This window comes from Fukomys damarensis, unplaced genomic scaffold (genome assembly GCF_012274545.1).
Source record: "Fukomys damarensis isolate Sample0158 unplaced genomic scaffold, DMR_v1.0_HiC HiC_scaffold_10, whole genome shotgun sequence".
Classification (NCBI taxonomy): Eukaryota; Metazoa; Chordata; class Mammalia; order Rodentia; family Bathyergidae; genus Fukomys; species Fukomys damarensis.
The window spans coordinates 18,646,351-18,661,909 of record NW_022900922.1 but is presented as its reverse complement, the minus strand read 5'-3'; the positions used below and the strand labels follow the sequence as shown (position 1 = coordinate 18,661,909).

Here is a 15,559-nt window from a genome sequence, read left to right as displayed (position 1 = left end):
CATTTTGCCTTATGTTTTTACACGTTGCTTCTTTCAACTTCATCCAAAAGAGCCATATTCTATTAATAATGCTGTGCCTACAGAGGCCTTTTTAATGTTTAAAGTGTGTGTGTGCATCCATATAAGTACTAGATATCCACCTATGAATTATATTTCTGTTCAACTTGGCAATGGTTCAGATGCGATGCTTTCCGTTTAGCAATTAATCTACAGATTTAACTTTGCTTTTGCTACTTGTTTAGCAAACAAAGTGTGAAGCTAACTCTTTAGGAGAATTCTTTAATAAGAAAAGGAAGCCTTCCCTGTTGTTATGCAGCCTCAATTTCTAATGCCCAAACTATTTTTCTAGGCAAATGAATCTCATCCTTTGTGTATAAGCAGGTCATCCAATGGAAATTCTAAGATGCTAGTTTATGAGTTATACATTGGAAGCATTAACATTGATAACTTCCCATTAATTGGCCCGGGTTTCTATATCTATATATACATGGGGTGGCTTATCTTTACCCCCCAGGGCAACAATGGTCACCTTCAGAATAAAGCAAGAGGCAAGGAAAGATCTTCCCTATAAGCCTAGCTTTATTATATTCTCCAAAACTATGCTAAGGAAAAAAATCTTAAATAAAAAGTCATTCTATGAATGCAGAGAAAAACAACAAGTAAAAGCTTTCCTTGGTCATGATATCGTATTTTATAACTAGAAGTCAATGGGCACTCAATAGCTATTTTCATAGAAGCTAAGCCAGATAAAGCATCTGCATCCTGAAAATGACTTTAGTCACAACCTTCTTTTATTTGCTCCGCAAAACTCCTAATGTTCCTTTCTGCTAATAAGCCAGGTGATTACAAGTACCTTAAAAATCCAAATAGATTTAATAAAGTAGTTACACAAAAAACTAAGAAACCTACATATACAGCATCACAAAGAACTGACATCTCAAAGCATTCTATTGGTTATTATGTGAAAGCTACGTAAGTTCTTACATAGCACCGTCTCTACATAAAACAGTATGTGAAGCCTAACCAAGATCTCTTAAACTCGCTCACATAGCGGGTCCCTAATCTATCAGCTAGCCTGCCACAGAGACCACTATTGCTGCAGAGAAAATGGCCACATTTAGCAGACGAATGGGCTTTCACTATTTATGTCAAAGTCATCTCCAAAGTGATGTCCATAATTTTAATTCTCTGTATATGATTTCTTATTTGCTTGGATTACCTATGTCATTTATTTATATAGTTCAGTAATGTGTCTGCAACTTGTTTCAAAGGGGAAAATTTTTTTTCATTCCCTCATAGTAGGTCACAATTTCATCCCATCAACAAGTATTAAAACATGTACAAACAAAGGATTATACCCTCATTTAAAATTGTTGATGTAATTATTGTGGCCTATTAACTTCTTGAAGTATACTGAAAATTCCAAACTTTATTTTCCTGTAAGATACCAATGTTGTAATTCATTAAAATGACTCATTAGGAGTTCCTTACGACCTAAGATACATAGTATAATGAAGAAAAGAACAAGAAGGAAAAAGGAAAAATTATGAAAGAAGAAAAGAGAAAGAGCAGGAAACTCTCTATTAAAGAAAGAAAAAAGAATCACCAGGAGACAGCTAAAATTCCTTATATTTAACCACTTACTTTTATAAACTATTTAAAATCACTAACCACAGACCAATACTAATGCTGGAATTTAACATTAAAAGCCCAGCTGGCTTGTTTTTTGTACCACACAAGATGTTTGCTTGTGGTACGCAGGGCTTCCTGTTGCCCATTTGAAAATGTAAGTGTGCTGATAGAAGGCAGAGTCTAGATTTCCCACCAGAACTGTAGTACTCATTTACAATTGATTTCTTAGATTAATAAATCCTTATGTCATTATGCCTTTCAAATACTGTTACCTTATAATCTCTATTCATACTTCTTATTTGTGTAAAATATTAAAATAGCTGTTAAGAAAAATACATCTATTTTCTATAGTATTGTTAAGTGCTTTATATAACCACCAACTATTTTGATTCCAAAAGCTTGTTATAAAACCTGGAGGAGGAAAATTCCTTTAAATTTATAATTAATAATAATCTTACAAAAGCTCTAAAAGTTACAATTTCCATATAACTTCTACATAATTAAAAATATAGTCTTTAATGTGAGAAAATATATTATTTCTGTCTTCAAGGGAGAAAGACACAATATCTACTACTAATCACCAAACTAATGCAATTACATTTTTCCCACATACTCCTCACAAGGCAAAAGTAAAATATTAATCCATCTACAAAGAGGCAATCAGGAACTGCTTTCATTAGAGCAATTTTAAAAGATTTTTTGCACAATTATGGCTTTAAATTATATAAGAAGGAATCTGCTGGAAAGACTAAATATAACTATTAAAATGAATGCTGATATCTCCAGAGGCAAAAATATCATAGGATAACCCTCATAGAAAGCAAAAAGCAAGTGAAATTGAGCAGTCACAAACTCCTTACTGCCTTTTTCCAGTTCATATTACATTATCTTGTTTTTTGTTTTAAAAAAATTAGGAAGAATTCAACCTCTGGAATAACTGATATCAGGTTTTCTGTTATAATAATGTGAGGGAGAAGAAAAGGATATCTAGTTAAAAGTTATCTACTCTTTCCTATAAGCTTCTCTTTCTAAAATTATTGGTACAAGTATCCTGGACCTGTGAAAATCCATAGGATTTCCAGAATTTGCAAACCATCCAGCCAGTAATGACCACGTGTTCCCTCATTGCTGCTTCCAGAGTTTGACCCTTGCAGCCACGAGGTGGAACTTGAAAGACCTTGACTTTAGCCACTAGTCCTCTGCAGGAATGTTTCCTCTAGCCAGCACGAGCACTGTACATTGCCTTTCTAACTTACACAAGGTGGCTTTTGGCTAAAGAGAAAAGAGGAAAGGGATGTGGATACGTTATGGAAACATTTCAATCTATGGCTATCTCCAAGTTTTCTCTGAGACTAAACTGCAATTTTTTCTTCAAATTTATTGCTTTCAGAAAATAATACAGGTTGTACTATTACCAATTCTTTAAATTCTATGCTATCTTGGACAAATACTTTACAACAAGCCGACAATGAATAATCTTGCTTCTAAATTTACAATAAAGGATGCACTAGGAATGATCCTACATTTTATGTTTACAAACCTAAGTGGCCAACTGTCTTCCAAGGTAAGTTCTTCTCTGTCCTTCTTACTTAACTCTTCTAAGTGACTTTTAAAAACACATACCACAAAAATAAGGCATCGTCCCTTGGTAGCTGCTAAAATTATCTAGACTTTCCCTTAGGTTTCTATTTTTAAAATTCAAAAAGTAATATTCATCCATGTTGTCTTCTTATGTTTAGCAATGACCGTGCTTATTATTCAGGTATCACAACCTCTTTCTTATAATCTATATACTCGCTTTTTAAAAACCTTCTATGCCACAACAGCATAGTCCTTATTTTGTTCATTGTTTTCATTTTCTTCAGGACTAGTGATTTTTACTTCTGGTCTGGATGGTCCTTGAGGATCTAAATCAGCCTGGAGGAAAATAGAGCAAAACAAACATACTTAGCTCTTCGGGTTACAAAAATAACAAAATTGACAAAGAAAAACTTAATGTTCTATTTATTCATGTAAGTATTCAACTAGAAGCAGTTCCTTGGGCCCCTTTGTGCTTCCACCTACCCAGGGGACCTGCCATACTCTGCCTTTTATTTTGTACAGAAGGATTTTCCGGGACCATAACCCACTATGTGTTTTAAAAGCTCTGCCTCATTTCTTATGTTCCAGGCTTTATTTTTCTCAATTTTTTCTTCACTTCCCTTTGAGCTCTTGTCTTCAGCGAAGCATTTCAGAGATAAGGGAAGGAAAATCCAGCAGCTTCCCCTCATGCCTCAGGAACCCAGCCTCTCCTGGTTCTCTCATGGTGAATGTGCTACCCAAGTGGCATCAGGTACCAGGTGGTAAGACCAGGACAGACCAGCAAAATGCAGAGGGAGCTCTTCTCTGATGGCAACGCTAGTTCTGCCACTTGCACCTTTCATATCTTATTAGTTATGTCATCTCATTTATAATTTGTCTTTTTCCATTAGGTTGAAAACTGATGAGGATGAGATTAGATGATTTTCAAACTATGCTCCCTGCAATTCTGGACTCTCCACTGGGCCAAAGGGCCCAGTGGAGGGAACAAGAGCAGCTCCAGCTCCCCCAAATCTCATAGCCGGAATGCCATGATTTTTGTTCCAAAAAATATACATGTCTATCTGTATCCCTATTCCTGGAGTTATATCCCACTTCATGTTACCTTGTGAAACATCTCAAATGCTATCTTGACGGTCATGAGAGCGCACAATCTTGACCAATGTCATTTGTTCCCTACGTACTTGCCTTATGTTTCCCGCTGTGTTGCTACAGTCATTTCCCACCTTGGAAGAACTGTCACATGGAACACAATGTTTCATACTAAACCCAATTTTAGTCATTTGATAAGTATAGAATCTTTTTGCAAGAGTTAATTTATAATTCACATAAATGTGAACATTCATACATGTGATATGCTTAAAGCAAAGTGTATCTATACTAATGAATTCAGGGGAACAAAAATAAGATGGATTGTCATTACAAAGGAGAGATGAGTCAAGCAAGATCAAATCTCCATGTAAGTTACTTCTCCACTCACGCATCTGCATCGTCCTAAAATCCCTAGCTAGTCACTTATCAGGCCCTTCCTCAAGTGACTGCCCATGAATTTGGATTCTTCCTTGTTACATGCCATAGACACCTAGACCTCAGGCTTTCTCAAATTATATATAACCTTGATTTTTTCACTGATGCCCAGTTCTTCTCAAAAGCCTGTTTTTCTCCTTCATTGTTAAAGTTAATTTATTTTAATTGGAAAATAAAAGTGTATGTGTTTATGGCATGCAATCTGATGTTTCAAAATATGTGTGCTGTGGAGCAACTTAAATGATTTAACATTCTCACTACCTCACAAACTACCATCTCCCATAGTGAGGACACAAAATCTCTCGGTGCTTTTTCAGATATACAACCCAATGTCATTAGCTACAATCACCATGGACCCCAGATCCCCTAAACTCATCCCTGCTACTTGAAATTCTGTATCCTTTGACCAACATCTCCCTATTCCCCAACCCTGGGCCTTGGTAACCACCAGTCTACTCTCTGCTTCTAGGTGTTTCACCCTTCTTAGATTCCACATGTAAGTGAAATCACAAAGTTCATTTTTCCATGTCTGGCTCGTTACACTTAATATAATGTCCTTATCCACATTGTTGCAAATTACAGAATTATTTCCAAAAGTTACATTGATGGAAGGCAATCCATTTCTATAAATCTCTCTAAGTCACATGTTGAATTGCACTAAACCATCAGGAAAAAGAAAGCACACAAGGGTTGTACTATCTAGTCCCACTTACTCTCTCATAAACTTTTATCAAAGGCCACTACAACAAAGAGATTTATGAAGTCTACTACCAGAGTAGCCATATAAATGACACTGAGGACTGTGTAGAACTACATATGAGGAATTTCTTACAGATTAGGGCTGTGATTATGTCGTTTTGAGTAAAGATGAAATGAGAAACATGCTGAGAAGTTTCATTTAGATGCTAAGAATGTTTTGTACAAGCTATACAGTGGATTACAGATAACTTTGTACTGGTTACTGAAACCTGACCACAGAACATTTTGCACTTTGCCATTGTTAAAACTTGCTCTTCTCTCTTGTACTTTGCTAAACATGACAGAACCTGGTGTTCTGAGGGCTTGGTTCAATAAATCCATTTAAAGTGAGCTAAACAAACTAGACAATTCCTCTAGAGAGCAAAGAAGTCACTGGTAATAAAGATGATGTTCTTTATATCACGTCTTGGTCTCACTGTTCTTGATATCTTTTCTGGCTTGGTCTTCCCTGGTTTTTAACTTTTTTTGTATTTTTGTATCTCTCTCTTTTATTGTATGTGTTCTTAAAGAGCTCTATAAATTTTGTACAATAAGATAGGGGATGGATGGACGTATTTATAGTAGATGAATAGATAGATGGATGGGTGGATGGATGGATGGATGGATGGGTAAATGACAGAATAACAGACATGTGGACTGTCAGCTAGGTTGTTTGTTAACTGACTAAGTAGAAATTAATTAGGCAGTGTTGGATCTTTCCTTCCTTCTCAGCATAAGGGAGTTTGGTTCACATACATTCTAGCACAGACAAAAAGCAATAGGAATACCTCTTCCTGTCCACCACCAGCTCCTGGAGACTTTTGTTGCTCATCCACTGCTGACTGAAGCTCGTCTTTATCCTGGGCTAGCTCCTCTCCATTTTCTTCATCAGTTCCTCCATGTACATGGGCGGGACTGGCCTTCTCCCCGCTGCGCTCAGGGGTGTCAGCAGCATCCCTGCCTCCTTCCCCAGCTCTGCCACTCATCCCTGAAAAGTCTTCTTTCTGCTCTTCATCTATGGCTGCTTTCTCTCCATCTTCCTCCTCATCCACTATTTCTGCTGGCCTCTGATCCACAAAACAAACAACAGATAAAAGTACAAAATATAATGGAGGATTTTTCCATTGCACATATATTGGTATAGTAATTATTACATTACAGTGAAGTAAAACTCCTTTACACATACACGGTACTTTACAGTATAAAATACGTTTACATTTAGATAATACCTACCATGTGGCACACTTTCAAGTATTTTCTCATTTATACCTCACAACAATGCTGTGAGATTGCTCGTAGTCCCAGTCCACACTTGGAGAGCCAAGTAGCCAGCCCAAGGTCCCTCTGGAAGAGCTAGAATTTGAGCTGATCTTGTGACTTCAGAGCCAGTGCTCTACTCCCCACAGCAGAAGGAAACTAAACTACAAAGTCCTCTGATGCTTGGAGTGTCTGACCAGAGGAGGTAAAAAGTCTTTGTGAAGAGATGGCCACCCCCAGTACTGGGGGTCAGGGTAACAGCAATGGATCCAGTGAACTCAGTTTTTCTGACATGAAATGTGGACAGCTTTTCCCATAATGCACATAATGCCTGAGAGTTAACAACTTGTCTCTAAATACAAACAGTATTTTATAGATCCAAATTAGGCATTTGGATATACGCAAGTTCACTTTAAAGGAGAACAGGAGGCCAAGTACTAAAATCAAGACACTGGGGAAAGAAAAACCCAAGTTGAAGTCCTAGCCAGGCGCTTAGTGGCTGCTACCTAAATTCTGTGAGTTTGTAAAATGTGAAGATAATACAATTTCCATGGGGTTAAATGAGACAAGTTATATAAAAAGACCACTTGTACATTTTACCTGGCACATGAAAGATCCTTAAAAACACTGGATTTTTTTTTCCATTTATTTTGACACATACTTTGCTGGAGTTATCATATTTCTTTATTTCCATCAATAAAATAAATAAAACAAGTTTTTTAAAAATGTTAGGGTAGAAAAAACACAGGATTTTTTCTATGTTGAGATCTCACACCTGCCTCTTTCTACTTTTCTGTTTTTGAATACCTAATCCTTTGGCCTCTGGAAAATGAGGATTTAGGCCTCAATAGCCCTGAAATCCCATCCAACTCTGGAAGTCAACTGTCTTCAAAGAAAAGGATGTCTACGGTGTGGTATAAATCTTTTTATAAAAGTTAGCATACTGCTTTCTACTTGGGAAGGGAAGAAATATGGACATGAAGGCAAGTAGACTAACAATTCAGATAATATTGCACACAACATTATTTTGAAAGAAAAAAACTTGGAACCATGAATTTCTATCTTCTGTTAAAAATAAAGTCACAAGTTTAGTCAAATTATATCAAAGATGTACTTAAACAATAAAGGAAAAAGTAGTTATCCCAAGGTCCTGAAGAAACCAATGTTTGTATTATACAGACTGAATAAGACAGTGAGGCTGATTGTTTAACTTTTAGTCAGAGGCCTAACATCAAATGGTGTAAACTCCACACTACCCTTAAGAATACTACCCAGTTGAAGACCACAGGAAGCCTGTCTTTGTTACTTTTTCATTTTAGGATAAAATACCCAACATTCAAAAGGAAAAAAAGGAAAGGTTTATGTTAGCTCATAGTTTATAAAGGTTTCAGTCCCCAGGAGGCTGGCTCCAAGGCAGGGTAGTATAGCAGAGAGGTACAGAATAGGAGAAACAGTCCACGGCAGGTAGGCAGGAAGCAGCAAGCAGTGAACCTCCATTTCCCTTTTATTCCAACTAGGCCATAAATTTATTGGTTGGTACCACTCACACCCAGAGAGGGGCTTCTGTCTTCAGTAAATTTATTCATTTACACCCAGAACCACACTAATCCAACCAGTTGACTGATCCAGTACCACACACCCTTAATCCATTATCACACACCCATAATCCAAGCACCTCCCAAAGGTCCCACTTCTGAGCACGTAGGGACATCTAGATACAACCCATATCAAAGGTCAAAGGCTGGACAGAAACTCAGACCAGAAAGAGGTGGATCTGTCAGATGGTACTGAAAGAACTGGTGAAAAGACCTGTGAAATACAACTCATTAGGCCTGATAAAGAATATCTGAATTTTCAAGACTCACGTGAGAAAAAACTTCCATCTCTTAAGGAGAAAATCACGTTTCCCCATCTCCTCACCACAACCTTGTCTCATCGCCTCTCCATAGAGAACAAACAGGAAGATATTGAGGAACACACCTAAACTAGTGAGGAGAGGAGAGCTGGAGAAGGGAGAGGTGGGCACTGTCACTATGAAATCAGAACAAAAGAGAATGCAGCACACAGGAAAACTGGTTGCATTTCTATACAAACAATTAATCTGAAAAAATTATAAAATTATTCATTTACAATAGCATTAAAAGGAATAAAATAATTAGGAATTAACTTAACCAAAGAGGTAAAAGACTTGTATGATGAAAACTACAAAACGTTGGTCAAATATATTTAAAAAGATAAACATACTCCATGTTCATAGATTGCAATTTTTAATTTTGGTGAGATGTCACCACCCACAGTGATCTGTGGATTAAAAATTCATATACAAAATCAAGAAACCCTAAATAGTCAAAACAATCTTGAAAGGCAGACACAAAGCCAAAGGAGCCACATTTCCTAATTTCAAACCTTGTCACAGAGCAACAGTAATCAAAACCAGTGGCATAAAGACAGACATGTAAATCAATAAAATAGAAATTCAGAAATAAACCATCATTTATACTATCGTCAAATGACTTCTGACATGAGTACTGTTTTAGTTACTTTTCCTGTTGCTGAGACAAAATATCCAACAAGTTAACCGACAAGTTAAGGTAGGAAAAGTTTATTTGGCTCACAGTTTGCAGATGTAGCAGTTCATCGTTGGCTGGCCCCAGGCAGGTTGGCATGGCAGAGGGGCATCACAGAGGAGAAACAGTTCATGACAGCAGAAGATAGCAAAAGCAAGAAAGGGACAAGACAAGCCTCTTTCTGTCCCTTATGTTGTACCTGGGCTACCAGGATTAGGATGGAACCAAACCAATCAGTGGATTGGTGATTTAGTAATCACCACCCTAAATCCTAGAACCCTTAATCCTAGCATTGCATGCACAGTCTAGATTCAGCCATCTCTGAAAAAGTTCACCTATGACTGCATGAGTCTTTGGGGGAACATCTAAACACAAGCCACAACAAACACCAATGAGGAAAGGACAGGATTTTCAACAAAGGTTGGTGGGAAATCTGAATCTTACATACGAAAGTATGAAGTTAGTATTACAGCTTATATCTAGATGTTCCCTCTCAAAGCCTCATGTACTCAAAGGTGGGAAGTGGTTGGATTATGAGTTTTTGATAGCTGAATTGATCCACTGATTGGTTTACTGTGGATGCAGATAATGGAATTATTGAAGAGGGAAGCCCCACCCTGGGTGTGGGTAGCATCAATCAATAAGCTGGATGGAAAATACAGGTAAAGAAGGAAGGCAGGCTTGCTGCTTTCTGTCTGCCCTGCCATGAACTGTTTCTCCTCTGCCATGCCAACCTGCCTCAGAGCCAGTTGACTATGGACTAAAACCTTTACAGACTATGAGCTAAAATAAATCTTTCTTCCTTTAACTTATAGGTGTCAGGTATTTTGAACCAGTAATGAGAAAATGGCTAAAAGAGTTTGACTCTTACTTAATATCATAGAGAAAAATTAATTCAGAATGGATGGAAGATCTAAAGAAAGCCTTAAAATGCTAAACCTCTCAGACAAAAACAGAGCAAACCTTCATACTACCAGATTGAGCAGTGACTTCTTAGGTATAACAGTAAAAGCATAGTCAACAAAAGAAAAAGAAGTAGACAAACTGGACTTCATGGAAATTTTAAGATTTTGTGCATCAAAAGACACCACCAATAGAGTGAAAGGGCAATCAGAATAGGAGAAAATATTTGCAAATAATAGATCTGAAAATCTGGATGGAGGCTTCATATCCAGATTATATTTAGAACTCTGAAAACTCAACAACTACCACAAAACAATTAAAAAATAGGTAGAGGACATGAATAGGCATTTCTTCAAAGAAGGTTTATAAATGGCCAAATGGCATATGAAAAGACACTCAAATCAAACTTCAGTGAGATACCTCCTCATAGCCATTATAATGGTCACTATCCCAAAAAGGAGAGAAAAAAACAGCAAACAACAAATGATGGAAGGGATGTGGAAAGATTGGAACCCTGGTGCATTGTTGGTGGGAAACAATATGGCAGCCACTCAAAAAAGTAAAAACAGAATTACCATATGATCCAGAAATTCCCCTCCTGGGTATATACTGAAAAGAACTGAAAGTTGGGTCTCGAAGAGATATTTGTACACACAACTTCATAGCAGTGTTATTCAGTATAGCTAAAACATGGAGGCAGCCCAAGTATCCATTAAAAGATGAATAGACAAGCAATATGTGGTGTTTATTTAGCCTTAAATTGGAAAGAAAATCTGACACACGCTACGCCACAGTTACGTTATTCTTAGTGAAATGAGTCAAATCACAAAAAGACAAAAAGTGTATGATTTCACTTTTTTTAGGTATTTAAAGCAGGTGATACCACAGAAGCTGAAAGTAGAATGTTGCCTGCCAGGGCTGATGGGGAAGGAGAACGGGGGATTATTGCTTTTAATGGGTATAAAGTTTCAGTTGTGCAAGATAAGAAAAATCTGGAGATGAATGCTGATGGTGGTTGCACAATATGAATGTGTTTAATATTTAAGTGTACTACACACACAATGGTTACAACAGTAAATTTTACATGACAGTATTTTACCGTAAAATAAAATTAAGATTAAAACATGAACAAAAAAGAGCAGAGAAAATGTCCTGCAGCCAAGATTACATTTCTGCATCACTAAAGAGTAAGAGATTCTGAGAAGGGCAGGAAAAGAGCCAGCACTGACGATGTAATGGGGCTTCCTCACTCAGGCAGTGTCTTCTCAGGGGACTGGAACCAAGACTAAGCCAGAAGAGGTAGGGAAAGGCCTAGGGGTCTTTGGCCCAAGGCAGCAAGTGCCCTTCCTGGGGACCCTGGAAGACTGGGGTTATGGCCTTGGTGGGACTTCCAGGGAACTCTGAAGGACTGCAAAGGGTCTGGGCCCATTCATGTTAAGCAGTGCTCTAGGAGCCAGGCATTCAGAGATGAATATTATCCCAACTTGCCTAATAGCAAAGGGCTCTAAGGGCCGGGGATTTAGCTCAGTGGTTCAGTGGCCTGCCTGGCAAGCGCAAGGACCCGAGTTCGATCCCAGGTACCAAAAAAAAAACAAAAAACAAAAAAAAGTCAAAGGGCTCTGTGTGCTAAGCACAGGAAGGAAAGGATGGGATGCATGGAGAAATCAAACTACAGTGTGGCACAAGACAAAAGTGGTAAGAGCACATTAGGAAGGGACATTTGGGGTGGCTTGCACACTAAATGCTCACAAGCTTCTGGTGTCACCTGCATATTTGGCACCTGCTGCAACCCTTGTTATGCCCAGAAGCACAGTTCTTAAATCCAGTTTGCAAACAAGGAAAACACAAAACTGCTGAGGTCTGGAACCCAGGCAGGTGGGTGGCTCTATCTTGGATCTTTCCTCAGCCTAAGATGCTGCTGCTCCTTCATGGTCACTGGGGCACTCGTGGGGACGTCCAGTGACTAGAATGTGTAACAACATGGTAGAAACATTCATTCTACTGTTTAGAGAGTCATCAGCCTGAAAGCAAGATATTTCTGTTGTGTGTTTGTTTTGGATGGTACTATAGATTAAACCCAGGGCCTTCACGCTGAGCTACATGCCCCCAGCCTTTTTTATTTTTATTTTTTATTTTGAGTTAGAGTCGTGCTAAATCGCTGAGTTGCTAAGTTGCCCAGGCAGGACTCAGACTTGTGATCCTTCTGCCCTAGCCTTGCAGAGTGCTGAGACAACAAGCCAGTGCCATGGTGCAGCTCTGGATTTCTAAGAAAGAGGCCTGGAGTGGTGGAGAGCAGAAACGCACTCAGGACTATGAGACAGAGGAAAGGAAACAGCACTAACAGAACGGGGAACTCCTGGGTGCTACGGGTCAGGAAGAACAGATTTCCTTATAAATTGTCTTCAGAAATTGAATAACTGTACATCACTCTCCTAGAAATTATTTTCAATCTTTTCTGTGTCTAAATGTGCTTTTTTAAAAGCAATTTAGGGTTTTTTTTTCTAGTTTTAAAGAGAAATTATATAGTATCTTTTGCACAATGAGTGAATTTTTGTACCGGGGATCAAACTCGGGCCCTTGGCATTTGTGAGGCAGGCAGTGGAACCACTGAGCCAAATCCCCGACCCATAAATGAATTATTTGTTAAATACAACTCACTGTCTAAAATGATCATTAACCTGGGTTTTCAGACTTTTTTCATATCCTGCATATATTTTATTTGTCTGCTTCTAGCCACTGGAATACAGACAAATATTTCTGTTTTTCTCCCTGATATGTAGATTCCTAATACTTAGTGCCTGACACATATAATATGATCAATATGCATTTGCTGAATGGATCGATAACTGAACTTCTCTAAGATTTCTCTGGGTTGATCTTACTTCCTTTTTCTAGGGTATTTTTTTCTGTATGATTGCAGTACAAAATAGGGATGTTCATTTTGGGGACCTGATACAAACATATAACATTTTTCTTCATTTAAAAAAATGCAAAAACTCACAATTTACTACAATTATTTAGAAACCTAGACATAGCCCTTGCCTCTCTGAGAACTTTATGAGACCTTGCTAACATCTCATAGGATGATTGCATCTCAGTGAAAAAAAGCCTAATTTCCTGTCCTGATATCTGGATTTATAGCTAATAATTGCAAATCAATGCAATGCTAGTTTTCTTTGTTTTGTTTTGGTTTGGTTTGGTTTGTTTGTTTTTTAGTTTTTAGTTGTGTATTTCTTAATCTCTTTATCCACAATTCACAAACACAATAATTATGCATTTTACTGTCCTTTTACTGCATGAGGCAGGTAAACACTCTAATCTCTTTTTAAGGAAGTAAAAACCTAGCCCTAAATTCAGGCTCTATTCTCATCACCATTATTATCACCATTACTAACAAGCAGTATTATGCTTTCATCCTATTATTTCTATTAGACTTTCCCAGCACAGCTATTTTAGTAGTCATCAAATAAAACCACATTTGGTTAACTCCACTTTAAGATATGCAAGATTATGGTGCTGAAATGCCAATTTGGTCCATTTAAATAAGATGGTAACATTAGTTAAAAGGCTTATAATCCTTTAAAATATCCTGTGTCTGGAGCAAAATTTATTATTACTATGACACTACAATTCAGGGCAAAAAATGCTGCTATGACAGATCTGTAATGAATAAATGAAAAGCAATGTGCTTTTTGGTGTAATCTCCTTTGAAGCAGGCTTTAAATTATTAAAGATATTTCCAGTGTATACATCAGTCAAATCATCCTCAGAAAGAGCACTGGGTTTAATACCCATACACAAACACAGAGGGTGTGGGGAGAAAGTCTACCTTGATGAGGGCCTGCAAAGAAGGAAACAAGCCCTGTTACATGAAGGTGGGAATCCGCAGTGGAAGAAAACTACTACTCAGAATTAGAATACACACATACACACACACACGGCAAAGTAGAAGCAATTCGTAGACTTCCTTAGCTCCCTTCCTGCCTCTCACCAAAGACGCACTATTGAAGAGGAGTCTGATACCATACACATCTCACAACCGATAACAACACTGGGCTTGGAATGCTCATGAAGAAGGGTGTTTTCAGGCTGACGCCATAGGAACCAGAGCACCCACACACACTTCCACCTCGTCACTCTGCAGAAGCCAATTCTCACAAGACCCAACAAAGTGTGTTCACCCCTGGGAACATCATTAGAAAATCCAGGACAAAACATACATCTGCTGATGTCCACAGAAGTGATGTACACTTGGAAGTGTAAGGTACACTGTACCAAAGAGGTGTCTGTGACCACTTGGAAAGTCAAGACAGCCTCAGCAAGATTGCCTGGAAATTCACCTCACATCATATAATGGTTAACCTTGACTGTCAAATCAATTGGTGTGAGAGATGCTTACATCACTAAAGTACACGTTTGGGTGTATCTGGGTGGGTTTTAGGCACATAACTCTGGTGATGGTATCTGTTCCCTGGATCCTTCACCTCTGGCTGTTTCCCTGCTCTCTGCTAGCCACTGCCATGAGGTGAGCAGCTTTCCTTTCCCACATCTTTCCACCATGATGCTTCTGCCTTGGAGCCAGCCGACCATGGACTGAAAACTCTGAAACCATGAGCCAAAAACAAACCACTTCACCTTTAAGGTATGAATATCAAGAATTTGTCCTATCAATAGAAAGCTGATCAATACACCTGGCCTCAGAGTCCCCACAGGAATTTGAAGATTATAATTAAAACCTCACATAACAAGAGTGATGTCATATACACAAAAGGCCATTAGGAAATGAAGATACATAGATAGATAGATAGATAGATAGATAGATAGATAGATAGATAGATAGACAGATAGATAACTATAGATATAGATATATATACATGAATGTGTATATATATGTTTAAGATTATCATTCCATTTTTGCCATTTAAATGAAAAAAGTTGAGAGCTGTCTGATGAAAACTCTACTACAAGTATTGCACTAATGAAATTGTTTCCTCATGGGGGACAAGGACCTGGAGCCCTTCTACATCTCAGCTTGTGAAGAGAAATAATACTGAGACCCCCAGTGATTGCCTTGCCCTTACTGATTCATACAGTTAAAATGTAGGCTGACGTTCCACCCTGATTTACACAAGTTAATCACCTTCAGTCTTTGTTACATTAGTTATTCTTTACTTTCAATTTCTCTGGAAGGTATTTTTCACAAAAAATTTACTGTCCAAAAGATATTTTGCTTGTTTTCTGAAGAATTTCTGTCCACTTTCAAAAGCAATACAGGGACGGTTCTGGCACCTGCCTTGCAAGCACAAGGACCTGAGTTCAATCCCTGGCACCAAAAAAAAAAAAAAAAAAAAAAAAAA

General features: G+C 37.9%; 1 protein-coding gene across 1 annotated transcript in view; it reads right to left on the bottom strand.

Moving 5' to 3' along the window:
* Positions 1 to 2,327: 2,327 nt before the first annotated feature.
* Dcdc2 (doublecortin domain containing 2) overlaps positions 2,328 to 15,559 on the bottom strand; it is a 164,015-nt gene continuing 150,783 nt past the window's right edge. The window contains exons 9-10 of the mRNA XM_010622945.3: positions 6,264 to 6,542; positions 2,328 to 3,549 (exon numbers count right to left, since the gene is read on the bottom strand). Of these exons, the coding sequence (XP_010621247.1) occupies positions 3,445 to 3,549; positions 6,264 to 6,542 (384 nt within the window). The 3' untranslated portion in view covers positions 2,328 to 3,444. The remainder of the gene's footprint in view (positions 3,550 to 6,263; positions 6,543 to 15,559) is intronic.